Raw genomic sequence first — 22,941 nt, forward strand, 5'->3', positions numbered from 1 at the left:
TTTTAAATTCTTTTAAAGCCAAAGATAAGCATGTTATGAACTAAAAAATGACCTTTATGTAGCTCATTTTGATTCTATAGGGGAGAAAAACAAGTGATTCAGATTTGATAGGTGTCACCACCTGCCTCGTCTTTTTAATTGTGCCTCAGTAAAACTGCACTATGCTGTACTTCTGTCTCACCTGCCTTCCCTTCGACATGTTCCCACTTATCGTCTGCAGGTACAATTCTTTCAGAAGTGCTTGGAGCAAAGTTTAGACATGAATCTGTTACTGAATGAAAGTGTATTGATGCTAGTGTTTAGCTATTCATAAAAGCGTTACAACAGTACTTCCCCTTTAGAGTGCCTATATCAATAACTCCATTTACAGGGACAGTTCGCCACACCCTTGGATTATTTTCTCCAAATTGACAGTTATTTTAAATGGCACACCTGTGCAACTTTAAATAAAAGCTCAGGTGCAGTTTGGACCCTAAACAAATAAAAAAGCAACACATGTAAGCGTTTTTTCAATGAATGGCTTCTGGAGGAACACGCACACAATCACAGCTCAGAAGAACTAAAGTGAATTCAATTTATTTTAAGGCAGCAGTGCCATGCTTTGCTCTTTTAGGACTTCTGTTTTTCTTAAAAAGAAACAGTGGCAGGTAGAAATGGCTACAGCAACCACATTTCAGTCTCTAAATTTCTCTCGTGTGGGAGGTTAGAGAAAGTGTTATTGATTGTGTTGAAAACTTGATCATAACTAATTGTTTGTCTGAGTAAATTTTAGATGTTGAAGTCTTCATTTGATGTCTCTGCTAAATAATATTTAAAAAATATAGTAAATTGGTTGGTTTTGAATGCAATGAGTTAAGATTAACAGGAAATTAGATAATGCAGTGTGTGCAGTCTTCTTGCTCTTGCAAAGCCTTGCTGTATAAAGAGTGATCTCTGTGCGGCTGCCTGTGCAGCGCTAGCTCATTGTAGAGCTGTGTTTGAGGCTTATGACAGGAAGGAAGGGGCTAGCTGTCTCATTGGCAGGGCCTCTAAGCAGGGCAAGGCTTGTCACATGCCGGCGATATGAACACAAAAGATGCAAGGAATGAGAAAGGCATGCAGATAATAAGATACAGTGAGGATAGATAAAATGAAGAAATGTTGCTCTTCTTACAGAGCTATTTCCTCTGGGAATGGAGGCAGACTAAGATCGTTTTCACGGGCGATACAGACGTGGCAGCATGCCATTTAACCCCCTGACACACACTCTTTTTTTATTTATTTATTTATTTTTAACCCTCATCCTTGTGCTTTAGGACTGGGAACTGGTTGTGCTGGGGAAGTTGAAGTGGAACATGGCCTCCGTCATCCCCAATGATTTTGTAGAGCACATCATACGAAGGCTGCCCCTCCCCACAGAAAAGGTGGTGATGGTTCGCAAGCACACACAGACGTTCATCGCCCTCTGCGCCACAGGTAATGCGGGTACCTGTTGTTTTATTTGTTTGGGTTTTTTTGGGTTTTTTTTAAATTTGTTATTATTTTTTTAATCCTTCATCTGCTCAGTTTCGTGCTTTTTAAAAAAATGTTTACTCAGACATCCACCAGAATATTCCCACACACGCAAACATTCCCCCATCGTGAGTCATCTGTGACCTCTTTCTTCTCTGCTGGCTGCCTTATCCACTTTCTACTCTTTCCACAGCCTGTAGTGAGTTTTTTTTTTGTCTTCACAGCTGCTAAAAGCTACTCAAAGTGGTCATGCACATTTCTCTTCTAAGTGCCTGGGAAAACTCCTATCAGTGCTGTGTTTAGATTAGCCACATACACGGGTAATGATAGCAATCCTATCACACACTCTGTGCTGAGTGACTCAGGTGCAGCTGAATTTTTCTGCGGTACTCCTTTCATTGTTTGTTGACAGAGAGACTTCCAGGTTTAAAAAGTCAGGGCAGCGATCCAGTGATCTTCCTTCCTCCTCCCATCGCCACCTTGTGTCCAAAATAAACTCTGGAAAAAGCTTACATGTCCCCCTCAGGCCTCTCCTTAGGTGAATTTTCAAGGCATTCCTTTGCCTAAACTTGGAATCCCTCTAATATTTTCATATCCTGGACAGAAATACTACTGCAGGATCACCTAATGCACATAATATACAGGAAACCTGTCTCACAAGGCTGCTTTTCTTCTGCTACCTCCTTTCCTCTTTTCTAGCTAATTCAATGAAGGAAATAAAACAAAGGGAGGTCACTTTGGTGGATTGAATTCCTCATAAACGTCAGTGCGGTCATATCTGGCTATTAAGCACTTATTTACTGGAGTAAGTTATTGGAATCAGAGGCTCCTTCAGCGAGTTTCATGCCCTGATTTTTATTTATATATATATATATATATATATATATAAATAAAAAAAATCAGGGCATGAAACTCGCTGAAGGAGCCTCTGATTCCGATAACTTACTCTAGTAAATAAGTATATATGGGTGTGTTTCAGTGGTCACTTCTGCTATTCATAAGCAGCTGCTTATATCCAAGCACAAAGCACCCGCAGTGGAAAAAAAAAGAGGCCTGCTGTGGTTGTGCAGTAATGTAAATGTTTGGAGTTTTATATGGAGTTGAGATGTTATTATTATATTGGAGGAGCTCCTCCTATGGACAGCTGGCCCCTGGAGGAGAAGATGGGTGTAGCACAGCTGGCTAAAAGCTATCAGGCCACTGGGACTGGTTTACATTGGCTTTTCTCTATGGGCCTTAAAGAAAGGGGCTCCCTCCCCCCCCCCGGAAAAAAAATGGCCACCTTAAAATAAATCAGCAATTGAAAGTCTTGTGAGCAGTTTCAGGTAGGAACTATTTTCTTACCAGCCTGTTGTGTCGCCATCTACCGGTGACTTGCTTATCAACGACTGCTTTTAGGCAGTGAATGGTAGACCTTGGAGAGAAGGTAGTTCCTACATCCAACTTAACTTGACAAACTTCATGGATTTTTTTTTTCCTTTTGAATAACTAGATCATGATTTCACTTTTTAAAAGAGCACCACATATTTTGTTCAAAATTGGTGCCAAACGCCAGTCCAGTAAGTTTCTTTTTAGCATGACATTGCCCATCTTTGCCACAAATCAGGATGTTTCAGTCAACGACGCAAGAAGACAAAAAGCTGTCGGTTATGTAGAGTAATATCTTGGCACATTCGTGTTTTACTTGGTTGTACCAAAGAAAAGTCCCTTAAACACTTTGTTTAAAAATGGTAAAAAAAAAAGGAGCTCTAAAGCAGCAGTCCCCAACCTTTTTTGTGCCACAGACCAGATAAATACAACAAAATAAAATGATACGACCAAGACAAAAACTAGAGTGTTTTGCAAATATAATAATAAACACAAATTCACTGTGTGATTGTGTAACTTTATTAGCAGCGTCCTCCTGAAATGCGCCAACAACATTGAGAGTAACATCCTTCCCTCTGCACCTTAATCCTCTCTGGTCGCTATGGTAATGCGTAAATATTTCTTTCAAAATAAGACACAACTACAACATGGGAAAAGACAGAGTTAATGATAAAACCTGAAAACCATAAATTTCACACCCAAGCCTCAACTCTCATGGCCCGATACCAAAGAACTCACGGACCGGTCTGGGGGTTGGGGACTGCTGCTCTAAAATCAAAGATAAGAGAAATCTCAGCCAATCACAGGACAAAGAGGGTGTGAAGGAGGGATTATTTGTTTTGGGAAGTTACTGCCCTACGTATAAAAGACAATGAGGTGGGATTGCTGAAGCTCCTTGCCGTTACTTAATCGAATAACCAAGCGGTGGAAAGGACTTCTCACAATCAGCACTTGCTGGTTTTCCTTGTTGTTCTCTCCATGTCCGCCTCCTTTTCTGCCTCCTCCCAGGCCTGTTGTCACTTAAGTCTCTGAGACTTGGATGCAGACCGAAGGGAGTCGTGCCTGGAACTCATTGCTCAGCGAGTAGGAGGATTCCTACTCTGTTTTTCTAATCACAGCTGAAGTTCCTGTGAAGGACGCCACACAGGTTCCACTGTGGAGCTTCGTCTGCTGAAATCCAGACTGTGGGAAAATCAGATTCAGCTGTAAAGCATGTATGATGGAGATGATTCAGACGTTTCACCTCTTTTGCATCTGTGACACTTCCTCTGGGCGGATTTAAGTAATATTGCTCTATGTGTCACATGAGGATGTAATTTCCATGTGTCACTGTGGCTTAATGCTCTCTCTTTCCCTCACCAGATGACCGCCTTGCTATGAACCCTCCTTCTATGATAGCCTCTGGCAGCATGGGAGCCGCTATCTGTGGCCTGCAGTTGGACCACACTGACCAGAGGCTGAGTCGAGACAACCTGACAGACCTGCTGGCCAAGATCACCAACACGGAGGTGGTGAGTACCACAGCGGGGAAATTTATACTCGACAGCAGGAATTACTCAATACTTTCAGCGCTTCGAAACAATACGCTGTTAATAGCGATCATTGCAACATCTCACGACAGCAGCATAAAAGGCTCTTTAGTAAACAACAGTGATGACTTCAGTGGTGGCAGGCTGAAGCTATTTACTTTTCATGGAGAGAGGGAGAGCAAGCATTTGGCTGCTGGCTGGGGAGCCAGACTGCTGCTATAAAGAGCAGAGGGAATGTCTTCTTAAAACTCAGAGCCCACATTCTTGTGGTACGACACATGCAATTTCTTTGCAGGACTCCTACTTTAGCTGTGTGCCCCTCCTGGTGGAGGAATACGTATGCACTGAAGGCAAGAAGCATCTTTTCCAGTGAAGGATGATGCAGACACAGAGTTACTTGCAACAGACTAACTTCAGTGTTTAGTGTAACTTGCTGAGCTTTAAAATATCAGACAATACTGCACAAATCTCAAAGTGTGTGACATGCATCTGCAACTAGTTTTTATTGTTTTGAGGTTTTACAGACACCTGACCACTAACCACGTGATGCTAACTTGGTGTTCTGGATATGTGACAGTGTAGGGTCAAGTAAAGAAGGCCCAGAGACCAGTCGCCAAAAATGTGCGCACTCTAAGTTTTAGTGAAAACTTCCTAACAGCTGCTGGATCTTTGCATGGAAGACTACTCTCTGAGCAGGAGTGAAACTGAAAAGTGAAACTGCGAACGCGGAACGTTTACCTTCAAAGTAAAAGTTCCACTTTAAAAGAAAAAAATAAATAAATAAATTTTTGGGTGTTTAAGCCTTAGACAGAAGCAAGGAATGCCTCTAAACCAGCACAACTTTTTCTCTGAAGGCGAACGTACTTTCACTTCCTCGGCTAGTACAAGTGTTTGTAGACAGGTTGAGCAAACTGCAGTTGACTGCAGAAATCTTCTAGCAACCTCAATCACTCGCCAACTACGTTTTTTTTTCCACACTATAAGGCGCACTTAAAATCCTTTAATTTTCACAAAAATTGACAGTGCGCCTTATAATCCGATACAACTATTGTATGAATCTGGTTGTGCTTACTGACCTCGAATCGATTTTGTGTGGTACACGGTGCTCAAAAATCTCTCAAATGTTTTAGTGCGACTTTAGTAAGCTACGAAGCCACACCACTTAATGGATTGTGGGAGCATTACAGCTACCGTAGTCAGGTAGCCGTAATGCTCCCACAGTTTTGGGTCCAAAACTCCGTCTGTTTCAGGTCCCAAAGTCAAACTAACACTGCGGCATCACTGACAGTTAAAAACTGTCTAAATTCTTTCATCTTTAATAAAATCATCAGAGTTGCTGCTTTACCAGGTTTCACAATTAAGTTTGACATTTAGGCATCAATGAAAACAGAATTGATGAAATTTAATGGAGTTAGAAATTAGCAGGAAGTTAGCTCCCTATTTTCCACCTAAGCATGACATAGCATGTTCTGACTGGGAGATTTCTGAAAAAATTAAAACGTACAGCTCTGCTATCACTTCCAACAGAAATGAAGACAGAAAATTTAACAGCAGTGGCGTTTGTAGGGTTACTGAAGTTGGACTAGCTGCTATATAATGATGTGCTACGTGATCGCTAGCATCACAGCTATGTTAGCATGACATAAACACAGTGAAGCTGGAGGATGAACACTAACTTTTGAGATAATCCATCCACAGTACGAGATTAGTCATTAATATACTGCAACAACACGGGAGTAGAGCAGCTGCGAGAGAATTCAACATTAATTAATTAATGGTACGGAAGTGGAGGAAGCAAGAAGAATGAGATGAGTAAAGTTTGATTTATCTGACTGTTTTGTTTTGCTTAATTCTGCTTATAATCCGGTGTGCGTTATGTATGAAAACCGACCTGTTCATCGACAGTGTGGCTTATGGTCCGAAAAATACGGTAGTTTGTAAAATCTGCTAATTAAAGTATCAGAAGCCCAGTGGTCTGCTCGGCCTAAGCACTGGGATTTGTTTTTTAATTTTTAAAAGGAGTAGTCTAAGCTAAGCTAACTAGTGTGTTTTATTAGCCCATCATTGGTTTTACACATGAATAAAATTTGAAAAAATAAAGAAGTCTAAAAGCAAGTAAATAAAGAGCAAAATGCTACAAATTAATATTTTTTTCAATCAGTTAGACTGACATCTGTCTAATAACTGTACATTATGGTAGGATAGATGATGGTTTCACGCCTTGGCAAACACAGCTCCATTTTTGCCACATGATTACTGTTAAATGGGATCTGTAGCACTAATAAAATTTATTTTGTGCAACATGAAAGGCCCCTGGGGAGAGAAAAAAAAACACTGCCAAGGGACTCAACTGTTCGCTGACAGCCACGCTTAATCTAAGTCGGAGAATTTCATGCATCATGCCTGTACTGAGTGCTTGGATCGTAAGATTACCAAGTTTTGGATTAGTTTGCACTTTTTTCCTTGAACGTCCAGACGGCTTCAAATAAGACGGGCAAACTTACATGACCTTATAAATGATGGCGTGCACTACCAGGGTAGATGTGCCATCATAATGCCATTTTTACAGTTCATCAGTGTGCACTAGGAGATGTTGTAAACTGTAAAGACATACAACTGTGTGTATCTGTGGGCAAGATGTACAGTGGGGCAAAAAAGTATTTAGTCAGCCACCGATTGTGCAAGTTCCCCCACTTAAAATGATGACAGAGGTCAGTAATTTGCACCAGAGGTACACTTCAACTGTGAGAGACACCTGTCCACAGCTGCAAACAGTCAGACTCCAAACTCCGCCATGGCCAAGACCAAAGAGCTTTCGAAGGACACCAGGAAAAGTATTGTAGACCTGCACCAGACTGGGAAGAGTGAATCTACAATAGGCAAGCAGCTTGGTGTGAAAAAATCAACTGTGGGAGCAATCATCAGAAAATGGAAGACATACAAGACCACTGATAATCTCCCTTGATCTGGGGCTCCACGCAAGATCTCATCCCGTGGGGTCAAAATGATCATGAGAATGGTGAGCAAAGATCCCAGAACCACACGGGGGGACCTGGTGAATGACCTGCAGAGAGCTGGGACCAAAGTAACAAAGGTCACCATCAGTAACACACTACAACGGCAGGGAATCAAATCCCGCAGTGCCAGACGTGTTCCGCTGCTGAAGCCAGTGCATGTCCAGGCCCGTCTGAAGTTTGCCAGAGAGCACATGGATGATACAGCAGAGGATTGGGAGAATGTCATGTGGTCAGATGAAACCAAAGTAGAACTTTTTGGTATAAACTCAACTCGTCGTGTTTGGAGGAAGAAGAATACTGAGTTGCATCCCAAGAACACCATACCTACTGTGAAGCATGGGGGTGGAAACATCATGCTATGGGGCTGTTTTTCTGCCAAGGGGACAGGACGACTGATCCGTGTTAAGGACAGAATGAATGGGGCCATGTATCGTGAGATTTTGAGCCAAAACCTCCTTCCATCAGTGAGAACTTTGAAGATGAAACGAGGCTGGGTCTTCCAACATGACAATGATCCAAAACACACCGCCCGGGCAACAAAGGAGTGGCTCCGTAAGAAGCATTTGAAAGTCCTGGAGTGGCCTAGCCAGTCTCCAGACCTCAACCCCATAGAAAATCTGTGGCGGGAGTTGAAAGTCCGTGTTGCTCGGCGACAGCCCCAAAACATCACTGCTCTCGAGAAGATCTGCATGGAGGAATGGGCCAAAATACCAGCTACTGTGTGTGCAAACCTGGTAAAGACCTATAGTAAACGTTTGACCTCTGTTATTGCCAACAAAGGTTATGTTACAAAGTACTGAGTTGTATTTTTGTTATTGACCAAATACTTATTTTCCACCCTGATTTACGAATAAATTCTTTACAAATCCTACCATGTGGATTCATGGATTTTTTTTTCACATTCTGTCTCTCACAGTTGAAGTGTACCTCTGGTGCAAATTACTGACCTCTGTCATCATTTTAAGTGGGGGAACTTGCACAATCGGTGGCTGACTAAATACTTTTTTGCCCCACTGTATATAGAGATAGATATATTAGTCATAGTCACTGGTATAACTTTTCTTTAAATATTGATTACTGAGAAAAAGTACTCTCAGAGGGCATCTATACTGGGTAGGTAGTTTTTTGCTGCAGCACAACAGTCACACAGATTTCAGGATAGAAATCCATAACGGCCTTAGAAACGGCACTCTTAGCTTGTGGTTGCGCTGCCATGGTGATGTGGGCCCCGCGACCCAGCCGGCCGTCACAACAGGCACTCCGTCTGCAGCCCATCAGGTTCCAATTATTCGTGCATTTTAAAGGAATGTTGGCCCCTCCGCAAGTTCTGCTCATTCCTTAAGAGTCCTGCAGCCGGCTCAGAGAGGCAGACCTCCCACATCTTTCGCACAGACCTGCAGGGGGGACGGAGACTGAGGGAGACGAAGAGAGGATCCCTTTTAATAAGAAAAGCCGTCCAAAAACATCCGGTCCCACTGTCCTATATTCTGTTTTACACCCTAACTCAGAGGGTTAGGGTGCAGCAGGTCAAAGCCATTTCCTCTAAGACCTCCACATGGGATTGACCGTGAAGTAAACCCAAGGGAGGGTGGAGGAAGGGAGTCCAGAGTTCCCTGACACTCCCCAGAGCTCGTGTGGGAGTCCTTCAGCTTGTACCACAGACATGCACATGTCCGGTGCCCGCTGTGCAGCTCGCTGCTCCGTGCCACTGGTATCGGAGTGTGCTGGCACCCATTGTTCTGGTCATGATGCAGACAGGACCACCTACCGCAGCAGAACATAATTCCCCGCTGGTATGCCATGCATGTGACCAAAGCTGTTAAACAACTCGCATGTCAAATGCAGCTGAAATTCCAACATTTTGCACACTAGTGTCTGCTACAGGTGCACAGATTAAGTGAGCAGACTGCCGGGGAATGGGGGGTGTATTTACAGTAACACGGCTATAGTAGAGCAGAGAGAGCCAGTTAAAGGGCATGTGTATGCCGTCAACTTTTGCTGTGGAAGCCATAAAAATAACTTAAATGTAACATTTCTGTACTTTTATTTCTTTTTGCTTTATGTGCATGAATAGTGATACATTTTAAATCCTTGAACAGATTTTGAGTGATAACTCAAAAAAGGATTTTTCCTAAATCAAAGGCTTGACTTCAGTTGCCACACAATATAGTGCTAAACATTGCAAACCTGCAAAAATGAATCTTGGATGGAGGGGATTATGTGTCTTTAAAGCACCCAGACGCTAGCAGAGGTTTGATGGAAGGGTGTGTTTAACCGCTGCTGACCCTTTTTAAAATTGTTCCAGGATTGTTTGAAGGCCTGCCAGGAACAAATAGAGCGTGTGCTGACCACCAGCCTGCAGCAGGGGCAGCAGTACCGGCAGGAGACCAGCGTCCGGGCCGGCAGCAAGGCAAGGGAGCAGCAAGACCAGTCCAGCACCCCGACAGACGTGCGCGACATCAACTTATGAGCTCCCGACGCCACCGGACTCGCACAACACTCATGTTTGCCAGCCAATGAACTGACAGGAGTGAGGGCTTGTGAGCTGCCAGTAGATCTGCATCAAGTCACCACCTACACCCCCACCCCCTGTTGAGTGATGGTGTGACAATCGATGAACTTTTAGAAGTTTCTAGTTTTTCTTTTTCCTTTTTTTTTCTGTTTTTTTTCTTTCTTTTTTTTTTTTGTTGCCCCATTCACACCTGGTTTGGGTGTACTTTCACCTTTTTTGTACGGGCCACATGTAATCAAACAGCTACGTTAAAAAAAAGGAAAAAAAAGAAAGGATTAATTCTTGAAAACTTGATAGTGCCTTAGGTTTCGAGAAAGGAAACCTGAATATATTTTCATACTTGAAAAAAAAACAACATAATTTTATGAAATATACATATTCCTTTTGATAATACCTAGCAAAGTGAATTTAATACTGTATATTTAGTATTTAGTTATGTTACTCTTTAAATATCTCTTAGCAGTTATCAATTAATAGTTTTAATGGGATGTTTCCTTTTCTGGAAATCCATATAGTAGTGATTCAAATGCTGATAATAAATACAAGGCATTTAAACCAAGCTGATATCCAACCAGAGGAGCTCTACTGCAGCTAGCTGCTCTGCCTACCATACTGTGCACCTGTAGTACTGCTTACTATTTATGCAGAAGCGTGCTGGCTAGGAGTGGGCTGGGCCTGCTCAACATAGGGAAGGACATGAAGATGGTTTCAGGCGTGCATTAGATGTGCTGACAGGACCGTATGTTCGTGTATTTGCATTCAGCAAAGATATGCCGTCGTTTGTGTGGTGTTTTTATAGGTGAAGCTTGTACATAGTGGAGGGCGCAGATGATGAAAGAGGAGATCTGGCAAGTGTCTTACCAAGTTTGAGAGAGGACTGGAGTAAGTGAAGGGTGTGTTGGTAGGTTTTTAGAATAAAAGAGAGCATGAGGAAAGTGGGTTAAAATGCAACAAGTGTGGATTGATGATTATTTTAAGCTTTATGATGTTCATGCAGCTGCACGACACTTGAGTGACACGCAGGAGGAGGAATAATAATAATCCCTGGTGATGTCCGGTTGGGTGGGGGTCGGTTCGGTGCACTGCAGTTTCTCGTGTTCAGCAGTTATACCATTTTTATTCTTTTATCCTTATTTTTTGCAGAGAGGGCGATTTGGAACAATATCGATGCACTTTTAAAAACACTCCTTAAGATCGGTAGGGGGGATCGTGGTTGAGGAGAGTTCAGAGAGGGTTTTAGGGGTCTTTTTTTCGTTTTTGGTTTTATTAGTTTTTCTTTTAAGTTATTAGGATTTTTTTTCCTGGGCTGGATTCCCATGGGGGTAACACACGTTTATCTTGAAAGCTCGACCCCTACAGGTGAGTAGTCATAGGATAATAATCGGTGTTATAGTGTAATTGTTTATAAACCAAGAAAAGCCAAGTCATGTTTAGACTTCAGTGCATTTATTTAACTCTTGAACTTGAATTTTTTTTTTCAAAGCAACTCCAACCCTTTTCCGCTAGTTCTTTAAAATAGTTACAGTCTGTATCCTAAATATTCTTGTTCGTGTTTTGTTTGTGTCTACACCGCTTTCTGAAGTTTTAAAACTGCCATGTGTGCGAGTTTTACATGTATTGAATTTCTCGTTAGACCAGAAATGTAGTTTCTAAATCGTACTCCTGCATGCTCAGTTTGTACAAAAAAAATCCACAAAAAATAAGCCAAATGCTCCCCCTCTGAAAGAATGCTTTAAGCTGAAAGATGTTTATGCTTTTAAAGGTTTTGTTCATGATTTTTAAAAGCAACAATTCCAAAGTAAGTAAAGATAGATTATATACGTCATTCTCTTGCTGCTACGAAGCTTTTCTTTTCTAGTCTTACACAAAGATGCCTTATTGTCATTCACACGTGTGCTGCTATATTATGAAATATTGTGTATGTAACAAGTCTTTTGCTTATTTTGTGTGTGTGTTTGTGTGTGTATGTATATGTGCGTGTGTGTGTGTGTGTGTGTCATCGTACATGTACCGGAGGGAACGTAACAGTTTGGTGCGTGACTGGAAGTAATCGTGTTTGCCAATCTCTTTTGATTAGCATGTTTTATTCCTCTATTGATTTGTAACTTTGTAATCTATCATATTCTTGCTGCTTCTGTGTAATGTTTGTGTACCTCAGGTTAATTTGGACGGACAGAGCGAGAACCCATCTCATTACCTCATCACACACACTCACTTCACATCACACACGTCTTTCACTCTTAATTCATCGGACGGGTTTTACTTTTATGGGGGGGTTTTCACCCCCTCTACCTTCCCTCCTTTCCCTCCATTCTGGGTAAGACAAATATCCACCACCAGGTGTCCCTGAGCAGTTACAAGTGCCTATAGCCTACTTTAAAACCATTTCATATATCTGGTGCTAAACTAAGAACAGCCTATACTGTATGTGATGCACGTGCCAGAAAGAGTTTTGATCAGTTCATTGGAATATTTTTGTTTTCCTGAGGTACCCATTTATTCAGAGTTTAAACCATCAGAATGTTTTATCTTTGTTTGGTGTGGTTGTTATTCCCAACTGCTCTCCCACTATCCCCCCTCCCCTCAAGTTCAGCCACACAATGTACCTCAACAATTTGTCCTCAATAAATTGGCTAAAAATCAACCAGCTTTTTTTGTCTTTATTTCCACTTCCACAATCTTAATTATGTGTGATGATACCACTCTTATTGTCAGCAGAGGGCGACAAAACCACAAGCAACATGTAAGTAGGTGAAAATTATGGACAACAGGTAGCAGAATGTTTCTGTGTGGCATTAAAGCTAAACATGGAAACGGGAGTAAAAAATACTGCATGTTATATGAATATCATCATATCCTGCTACCTAAAATAAGATTTTTTTTTATCAAAGCCAAATATAAAATGTGTAATTCACATAAAGAATAAAGTACAATTTGTTTGCTCAGGCAGTATCTTGTTTATATTCCAGAGTTTTCTTCTACCTCATCAGAAAGGTAACACTAAGTCCTGTCACCAGGTAAATTTCAAAATAATATATTCTAGAGGGTTTTGTATGTTCTAACATAGAAACACCACACATGATTTTAAAAACGTACTTAAAAAAATGGTCTCGCTATTATTTTTCTTTGTTTTGTTTTAGCAACAGGGTGGATATGTGTATAGGAAAGGGTTACAAAAAGACTTTATAAAATAATCTCGCACAGACACACACAAGCCACTAGGTTTTGGTCAGAAAACAGAAAATATCCAGTGAGTAGCAGTTCTGGAAACTGCACAAGCACAGGAACTGCAGGACCTAGGATTGAGCAGCTCTCTCTGCAGCTGGATCCTTAACTTCCTGTCTGACATTTCACTCACGTGTGCTGGACCAGTGTACCAGCACATGTGATGTGACAATAAAAGTGAATTTATTTGATGTGATTTGACTTCTCTAGTTGAAAATACTTTATTGATGCTAGACGTCAGAGGTGATGGCTTTGAGCTGATAGGAAGGCAACCGCGAGTCTAATAACCACTTGTAGCAACCAAGGTATGCAGAAGAGCATCTCTGAGAACATTGAAACATCTTGAAGCAGATGGGCCACAGCAGTGGAAAACTACTGTGAGCTAACAGGAAATGGAGGCTACAGTTCACTTGCTGAGCCTCGTTCTGCCGGAGGTTTCTTCCTGTTAAAAAGGAGCTTTTTCCTTCCTGCTGTCACCAAGTGCTTGTTGATAGTGCTTGCTCATATATCAATATCAATGAGAAAAAAATAATTAAATATGTATGTGTGTGTACATATGTCCGCACAAATACATGTTACTTATGGAGCGATTGATGATTGTCATATTTCACGAGAGTAATTGATGGTGACTAATTATGTTGAATGTTTTAAAGCACAGGATCACAGTTAGACGGCGAAGGTCAGCTAGTGATACAAGGCTGAACCAGCTCTACCTACACAAGCATCTTCTGAGACTTCCATTCAGCAAAATATGTCCAGGTTTGGATGTTATTTAAAGAATATGCATTTGAGTGGTATAGTTATTCTAACTTGTTAAACTTTGAGATTAATTAAATATTTATACATTACACATTTGGCTTTGTCTGCAAAGGACAAGGAGGAAATTATCAACAGAGATGCTTCATTTCTTCAACTAGTTGTTTGCACTTCTTCTACAGCCTTTTTCTTTTTCCCTTTTCCTCCTCTGGACTATTTAAAAACAGAAACACAGACCTCTCTCATGGTTGTCCAAAATAGGTCAAGCACCAAAACAACACCACTTTAAACCCTCTGAGGAACTAATGGTTTTACGGACAGGTTTGGGAAGGATGACACAATGTTTCGGAGGATGCTGGCCATTAGGCGTTGTGAGACTTGCTATGAAATTTTTCATGAGGTAATAAGTGGGGTTATGTTTAGATATTTTATATTTATTTGCACAAAAGAATAGCAATGCATACAAATATAGTTTATATGAGATGATGGCAGAATTGAATTTATTCCAGAAATGCTGTGGTTCTTGTTAATCTGATAAATGTTGGTGAATCAAACCTGGACATACTAGTATGATCCATAATTCAATTAAAACTATACAGATCCTTTTTAGATTATTGATCCATCAGGTAAGTCTGTGTACATGTCTATTTTGAATTTCCTGGCAGCTTTTGGACTCCACAAAACAGCTCTTGTAATCACACACTAAGAAAAGAGAAGAATAATCAAAAACAATTCATGGCTAAGTTCTTCCCTCAAAATTGAAGTGTTCAGTCCTAGTTCAGGCTTGCCGCTGAATTGTGGTAATCTGCACTGCAAAAACATTAATTTAAATGAATGATGAAATTCTGCCTTTGTATTATTATTATTCCTCACCTAACGATTTATAACTGGAACTGGTTGTGATAACAATTAACACTGTGTTCTTAATATCTCTGAAGATCGGTAACGATAACACATAAATTCAAGTTGAGTCAACAACTTCCCTATAGGACTTATTGTTGGTGCAACTTAGCTGAATCAACGGGTGATATTGCACTCTTACAATCTTGGAATCTAAATTATGAATGAACACGTAAGTTAAGCCAGCTATTTACTTACAACCAGATGTTTGCCTCAATCATTTTGTCAAGAGGAAAAATGAAGTAATAAAGTGGCCTTTGGTAAGTAAATACTTTAACCCTTTAAAAATAAATAAATAAATAAAAGCAGCACTTTTAGGTGAGTTTAGTCCTTTATTTTTGTAGTCTTTAGTTTTAACTTTGTAGGAAGAAGTACAGAGTCTGTTCTGACTTCTTCAAGATCAAATCCATGGTGAAGAAGAAGAACTTAAATCCTTGGTGAGACAGTTCCTCCTGGCATATTTCAGAGTGAATGGAGTTGGACTTTTGATCCTTCCAAGATGTAAGTCAGTATGTGAAGGCCACAAGTTGTACAAGTTTTAGGTTGTATGGAGAAATGATGATCTGAGAGAACACTAACAATGGGGGGTTTTGGCAGGTGGATGTCTACTCGATTTTACAGAGGTGAACCATCTTAAAACAACACGCACACTTCCTGGGAGTCTGACACTCATTGTATTTGGGAAGTATACACCAAGATACACTGTAAACACTTTTGAGCTAGCAGAACACAGTAAACCCTCTTGTACAATGTAATTAATTGATGTTTTGGTCATCTTAGAACATCGCTGATGGTATTTCCATTTACATAAAATGAGAGAAGTTCTCCAGCTTTTTATTGGAATGCATTTGAGTGCACAGATGTTGCTGGACGTTAGTGTGAATGGCTGTCTGTCTCTGTGTTTGTCCTGGAACCGACTGGCGACCTCTCCAGAGTGTACCCTGCCTCTCGCCCCATGGCAGTTAGGTTAGGCCCCAGCCCCCTGTGACCCTGCACTGGATGATCTGAGGAGGATGGATAAATAGGTATAAGTCCCTGTTCTAAAAACCTCTTCTCTTTTTTTGTTTTGTTTCTTAAATCATAAAAATTTTCCATGATAAACTTCCAAATGCACAGTGAAGTCTGCCTGGCTGCGTATTTAACCTCAAGTACCAGGATGGGACAACATGCACATTAGAGTAGGGCTGGGCGATATGAGAAAAATCTAATATTATATTTTTCTGTTATATCACGATACACAATATATCACACAATATATCATAAAATGTTTAAATAACCTCCAAAAACAAATGTTATTTTCAACCATATAGTGAGTAAAATTGCGCTAGACTCATTCAAATTGGCCATTATATTTTTTAATGTGTATATATATATATATATATATATATATATATATATATATATATATATATATATATTACATTGAATAAAAAATCTAAATTAATTGAATATTTTATTTAAACCACCAGTTTCACACAGAACTTTTCACAAATATGAATACTGTCACAGGAAGTCTCTTTTGGTGGTCAATGAGAGATGATAGCTACAAAAAGTACATCTAAAAAGTACATCATCTCACAGGACAAAATTAAACAAGTGAAATAAAACAGCTGCTCTTGTGTGCTTATAACATATAAAAATTGTAAAATGAAAAATGTGATGACCTCAAATTACAGAAACAACAGTCTAGTGACTTTTTATTTTCTTTTAATCAAATTAATAACAAAATATATTTTTTATTTTTATATTACTGTTTAAATCCAGTTTTTAAAAGTATGTAATCCATAGTATGTTACTAAAACCGTTGTTAATACATCTACAAACTCTGTGACATCATGTTGAATTTATAACACAGTGTAACTTAAAAATATGTAGAAGTAATTTCTATTTGATGTAGAGATCTGACAGAACATGTCTGTTCACTCATGAACTTTTTTGAAAACTTGAGTGACACTGATGGAATACACTGTAATTTAGCTTCAAACAATGTTTGAGGACAGGACTAGTGATGGCCAAATGAAGCATTCTGAAGCACTGAGGCTTGTATTGAAAAAGGGTTGGGGGGGGGTGAAAGAATTGTTGTTCATTTGTTTAATAAATAATTTAGATCAATAAACTTTCCTTGTTTAAACATGCACAACGGTTTGGTCTTTCTTTACTTGTGACTTTTTGATGTTGTTAAATACAATAAGTGAAAAATACACATTATATACATATAATGCTGTACAACGCATTATTGAGTATGCTTCTGCTCTGAGGTCCTGTCTCCATGTATTTATGCAATTTATCACTGGACAGCTATGTTTATAAATACCGTAATACTATATTAGGCTGTGACGGAGTTACACCGTCCCGAGCCGCAGACAGCCGATCTGGGCGCATACACGCACCACCATTAGTTTCTACAATCACCGTGGCCGCGCGTCTTTTCGTCGACCGGGCAGATAAACAAAAGGGGTGAGGGGTATATGGTGAGCAGCGCAGAGGGTGGCCAACATATTTTCCCACTTACCTTTTAATAAAGCCGGTCGCAGAGACGCGCTGTGATCGCCGATTATGCGGGGTTATGCAAGCCGATGGCATAGTGTTCCGGGGTTTAAATAATGGGTTCGCGCGCGCTTGGAGGGTCACGTGAACTGCATTATTTTTTGGTTTGTTTTGTGTTATTGTGAAACACTGTAGGCTGCCTGGAAATAAATGTCTGTATATACATATATGTATTGTATGAATACAGCAGGAAATAAGCTGAGGGGGAAAGACTGTTTGATAAAAGAAATAATAAAGAGATGACCATTACGCCTAGTGGGAGGGGCTATGGGGTATAAGAGAAGGCGGTCAGGGCCTACCTGTGTTCTTCTCTCCAGAGAGCTGTTACCGAGAGGGTAACATGCAGACTGTGTTTTGTATATAGATGTTTGTTTGTGATGACTTAAGTCAGTTCTATTTTCTTTGTAAATAACTTTTTGTGCACCTGGGAGGCCGGCAGAATAAATTATCCTCACTGAATGCTTTCTGACTACGCCTGGATTTGTTCGGGAGAAGCTTAGGAGAGGACCCCGCGACATAGGCAAATTTTCTTACAGCCACCCGTGACTCTGGCCAAACGGATCAAGCCTCAACACAGTGCTTTTGAAGCAGTGTGTTGTTTTTTTGTTTTTTGTTTTGACACACGCATCGAAACGGGCCATCACTAGACAGGACCAAAAATAATTTTAAAAGAAGTCAATGTCTAAAGTACAGCTTTGAAACACCTTCATAGAGCCCGCAGAGCACTTAAAAAAAGAAAAACCTGGCATCTGTTCTGCAAAATATGGGGAAATTATAAGACCATTACTGAAACCTTTGCACCATATAAGAGTTTAAAGAAATGCAAAGAATAAATTAAAATATTAAGTTGCAACATAAAAGAAAAAAAATGAGGGACGTCCTTATAATTCAAACAATTCTGAAGAAGTCTGAAAAGCCCAGCAAACAATAGGCTAAATGACAAATTAAGTTCTATCAGTCTCGTGGTTTGGGATCCATGAGCAAGCTCATCAGAATCGCGTTTATTGGCCATGTATATGCGCATACACATACAAGGAATTTGGTTCCAGTAGATGGTGACTCTCAAGCACAGCAATGTAAATCTCAACAATGTAAGCAACACAATACACACACACACACACACAAAAGCAGTGTAAGGGGCATGAGCCTTCTCCTGAATTCACTAACTTCCTCTTTAGGAATGACATCATTTCCTATTATGGACTATACTTACTTTATGGTGGTACCAGTGAGTCGCAATTACATTTACGTCTAAGAAATTTAAGATAGCATTAAACTGACTACTGTTGATATCCGAACAGTGGTTATCTTAAATTACTCTAGTAAATGGTAAATGGCCTGTATTTATATAGCGCTTTACATATCCAGTCATCCACCCATCCACACACTGGTGATGGCCGGACAGGACAGGTTACCGATTAAGAATTGTCAAATGAAAGAGTAGGGGAAAGGAATTGGCCTGATGTCTGTGAAGGTTCTCAGTCATCCAGGTCATCGTAGTCAAAGGAGCTTGCAAAGAAAAGCGTCTGGACTTCTTTAAGTTGCTTGAAGACATTTCACCTGTCATCCGAGAAGCTTCTTCAGTTCTAAGGTCAAATGGTGGAGAGTCCCAGATATAACCCTAGTGGGAGTAACCCCCCACAGAGGGACAAAAGGACCCCCTGATGATCCTCTAATCGCCTGAGCCATGGTGTGAAACTGGGTGTGGGTCCCAATCAGATGGTCGCTCACAGTGGACCTAGATGAGTGAGCGACCATCTTTGAACAGAGGCGGGGGTTTACGACACCAACTCTCTGCCATCTATAATCCAGTTTTGAGATCCCTTCCCAGACGCCTTAACGCCCATCCTGGGCCATCTGACCTCAGGAATTCGCATGATAAGGTGGGGCCAGGTTTCACAATGAACTCACCCGAAACTCTGGCTGATTGGGACCCACACCCAGTTTCACACCTTGGCTCAGGCGATTAGAGGATCATCAGGGGGTCCTTTTGTCCCTCTGTGGGGGGTTACTCCCACTAGGGTTATATCTGGGACTCTCCACCATTTGACCTTAGAACTGAAGAAGCTTCTCGGATGAGAGGTGAAACGTCTTCAAGCAACTTAAAGAAGTCCAGACGCTTTTCTTTGCAAGCTCAATTGGCCTGATGGTAAAGATGTCAGAGAGAGAACCCTAACAATCAGGTGACCCCCTCTGAGCAAGCACTAGGCGACAGTGGGGAGGAAAAACTCTCTTTTAACGGAGAGAAACCTCCAGCAAAACCAGGCTCAGGAGGGGCAGCCATTTGCCGCGGCTGGTTGGGTTGTCTCTTTCCACAACAGGCACTTACTTGATGGATGTAATTTTTCTAACAAAGCATGTATTTTATTATTTTTTTGTGTTGCATGTTATTCTTTTTATCTTATTTTAGTCCATTCTTTTTCTTAATTTCTGCTGCTTTTTACTTTGCACTGTCCACTTTCTCTTCCGTGACCCAACAAATGTCCTATGTGTGGGACTAATAAAGGTTTATCTTTTCTTAATTGGTGGAAGGACAGTAGTTTTTTTTTTTTTTTTTTTTTTTTTTTTTTTTGGCCTGTCCCGTTTGGCTCTTTTGCCATCAGAATTGTTGTCTAAAGGCAAAGAAAGATGCCCAACGGATTTACTTTACCAAACTGACCATCCCAGCCTTGCCGTAATGGTCCATTTGATTCACCTTTTATTGTTTATTTTATTTTCACTTACTGAATACGGGACAGACTTGACTGGGGGAAAGAAGGGGAGAAAGAAAGAGGGAAAGAGAAACAGCTGAGAAGAGGGACGGGGGAGAAGGGCAAAAGACAAAAACCAACAGAACGGGCAGAGAGAAAAAAAAATGCATATATCAATCACCTGGATAAGCTGCTGAGAAAGAAAAAAGAAAGCAAGCAGAAGAGAACAAGAGTAATAGAATAAACAACATCACAATGATATATGGGAATATGACAGTAAATACTAAATGTTAAACATTATTGTGCAGCACATAAGATCAACAGAACACAGTGTGCTTTGAGGTAGGAGCCAAAAAGGGTGTAGTTTGTGGGTGTGATCACCCGTGTGTACACCTGTGAGCATGGACGCGCTTGTTTTTTGTTTTTTAAAAGGTTCCTTCATGTAATAATCTGCTAGAGGGTGTGGGGGGGCCACAGCCCCGTCCTCCAGGGCGTGAAGCAGGTGTGGAGGAGATCAAAACTCCAGACATCCAGAGGCCCCCAGAACACAAGAGACCAAGGAAGACCAACAGAGGGGCAGCTGCGCCACTGTCCCGGAAAGAGCTGAGGAGAGTCCCAGATGAGGGCTCACTCAGCAGCCGCGGAGCAGAAGCCAGGGGGAGTTGCAGTGACGCGCCCGTGAGCTCCGCCGGCAGCCAGCTGCGCCTGAGTGACCGAACCCCAGGCCGAGAGGCCGGGGGCACCCCACCTCCGAAGTGGCCCGAGCGAGCCCCAGGCTCCAGGCCCCGATAAGCGGCCGCCAAGGAGTGAGCCGGTGTGTACCTGGACGCCCATCCCCGGACACAAAGAACCACCAACGCACCGATGTCTGAGGGGGTCCGCCACTGCCAGGGGAAGTGGTGGTAGGGGGAGATAGGCCTCCAAACCTTGGAGGGCCTGAGATGTCCCCAGAGAGGTGGCGCCTGACACCCAACCTGACATATAGACACAGACATACAGGCACACACAGATACAAACATCCATTCCCACCCTCATGCTCTCATATGCACTTACTCCACACTCAACCAACGTGGAGACAGACATAAAGAGACGTTGTACACACGATCACACTCCCCAAGCGTACTCTACAAACCGGGTCTAGGTGCCCCCGCCCCTGGAGGGGGGAACTGCACCCAGACCCAGGTGGTGTTTCCCTTTTCCCTGCGGTGGGGGGAGGCAGACCGCCCCGACTCCGCAGCAGCAGGAAGGCTCCACACTCCAGACCGCAGTCGGACGGCCAACTCCTCCTCCTAGTCCTAGCCCCCCTGCTCCAGCAGGTCGCAGAGAACGGGGGTGAGAGAAGACTCCAAACCTCCCTCCACCCGCTCATTGTAATGTTGATGCATGTGTGTTCTAAGGTGCATTTAAAACCCAGGAGGGCTTTGAGCTACCTGCCAGAGAGCAGCAGGTAAGCGCATGGTCCCTCCTGCTAGCCCTCAATGTCTACGTGTATTTAAAATTGAGAGGTGGGCAACGATGCCAGGGGTGGGGTGTACACCCTGATGGTACTTTGGACTCCGTGTATCGTGCCCACCCCCAAGATCCTATATGTATGTGTAATGAGAGTGTGAGTAATGTGAATGTCTAAGTTGTGGGATAAAATTGAGGCAGAGGCAGCCAGAAGGGGACAGAGGGGGGGGTAGCCTCCTCTGCACCCTGGTGACATACCCCTACTCCAAGGCCCTGCATGTGTGGGTGGTTGTGGTGGAGCGGGAAGAGGGAGGCAGCTGGAGATGGGGAGGGAAGGAAGGGAGGGGCAAGTGACCCCTCCCTGGGGCCAGCTCCCCCGCTGACCCCAGTAGGCACCCCCATACTCCGCGACCCGCCAGGGAAAGGGGGCCCAGGCCCATCCAGACCGGGCCCAGTGCAGCAGCGCCGCCCGGCCCCACAGAGCCCGGGACAGTCCACCCAACCCCACCACAGAGAAAACTGCACCCACCCCACCATTCACTCATCTTCCAGACTACATAAGACAATAAACACCCAGGCTGAGATCTTCCTCCACCTCTCCTGTATCTCCCCCTCCTGCAGAGGGAGCTCCTGAGGAGAGGAAAGCTCCTGCAAGATGTGACAATCTCCCCCACCAGTTGAAGAGCCCCCCAGGTGGCTCGACGCACCGGCGGCACCCTGCTCCAGGGCTGGGCCCCCATGCACCCACCCGCCCACAACCCCGGCAACACACCAACCAGGACCCAAGCCCCCGAGGCCCGGTCCGGGTCCCAGCCCAGAGACGGAGCGCCCCCAGAACCTCACGCCCATCCCGGACCCACCCAGGGGCAGCCAGGCTACCAGATCAGTAACCCACGTCCGTCAGCACAGACCCTCCCCTAGCCCCGCTGCACGCAGCCGCGAGGAAACAGTCACCGGAGAGCCAACAGAGCCCCTAACCGGACATGACCGCTACCCCGGGTTGAGCCCCCCAAGGAAGATGCCTCCGGGGAACCCCCCGACGCCCTAAGCCTGTCCCTACCCCCACACCAATCACAACAGTGAAGGCGGGACCAAACTATGACCCCCCACCCCCACTAGGTGATGGAGCTGATCAAAGGAGCCCAGAGCAATTGATCTGATGTGGTGGCAGAGGCTGTATCAAGACTAATGTAATCTAATAGATAATTTCTATATTGGTTAGAATTAAGATTATTTTTATTTTTCCAGTTCATGAGGACTGTTTTCTTGGCTATGCATAGGGCAGTGAAAACCATATGGGCTATATTCTTTTCTGAAGTGACATTATCTAAGCTGCCCAACAAACACACTAAGGGGGAAGTTGGAATGTTACATTTCAGACACTTCGATAAGTCTTCACATATCTCGCGCCAAAACTTCTGAACTGGTGGACAGAACCAAAGAGCGTGGATATAATT

At 42.6% G+C, this 22,941-nt stretch overlaps 1 protein-coding gene across 1 annotated transcript in view; it reads left to right on the forward strand.

Moving 5' to 3' along the window:
• LOC147310225 (G1/S-specific cyclin-D2-like) overlaps nt 1-11,620 on the forward strand; it is a 38,579-nt gene extending 26,959 nt beyond the window's left edge. The window contains exons 5-7 of the mRNA XM_086268267.1: nt 1,296-1,455; nt 4,222-4,370; nt 9,711-11,620. Coding sequence (XP_086124393.1) covers nt 1,296-1,455; nt 4,222-4,370; nt 9,711-9,875 — 474 coding nt within the window. The 3' untranslated portion in view covers nt 9,876-11,620. The remainder of the gene's footprint in view (nt 1-1,295; nt 1,456-4,221; nt 4,371-9,710) is intronic.
• Nucleotides 11,621-22,941: the final 11,321 nt, after the last annotated feature.

Source organism: Aulonocara sp. 'chitande type north' Nkhata Bay, linkage group LG17, assembly GCF_057382095.1.
Source record: "Aulonocara sp. 'chitande type north' Nkhata Bay isolate Kocher_YH1m ecotype deep benthic linkage group LG17, A_spYH_male_GT1.1, whole genome shotgun sequence".
NCBI classification, from domain to species: Eukaryota; Metazoa; Chordata; class Actinopteri; order Cichliformes; family Cichlidae; genus Aulonocara; species Aulonocara sp. 'chitande type north' Nkhata Bay.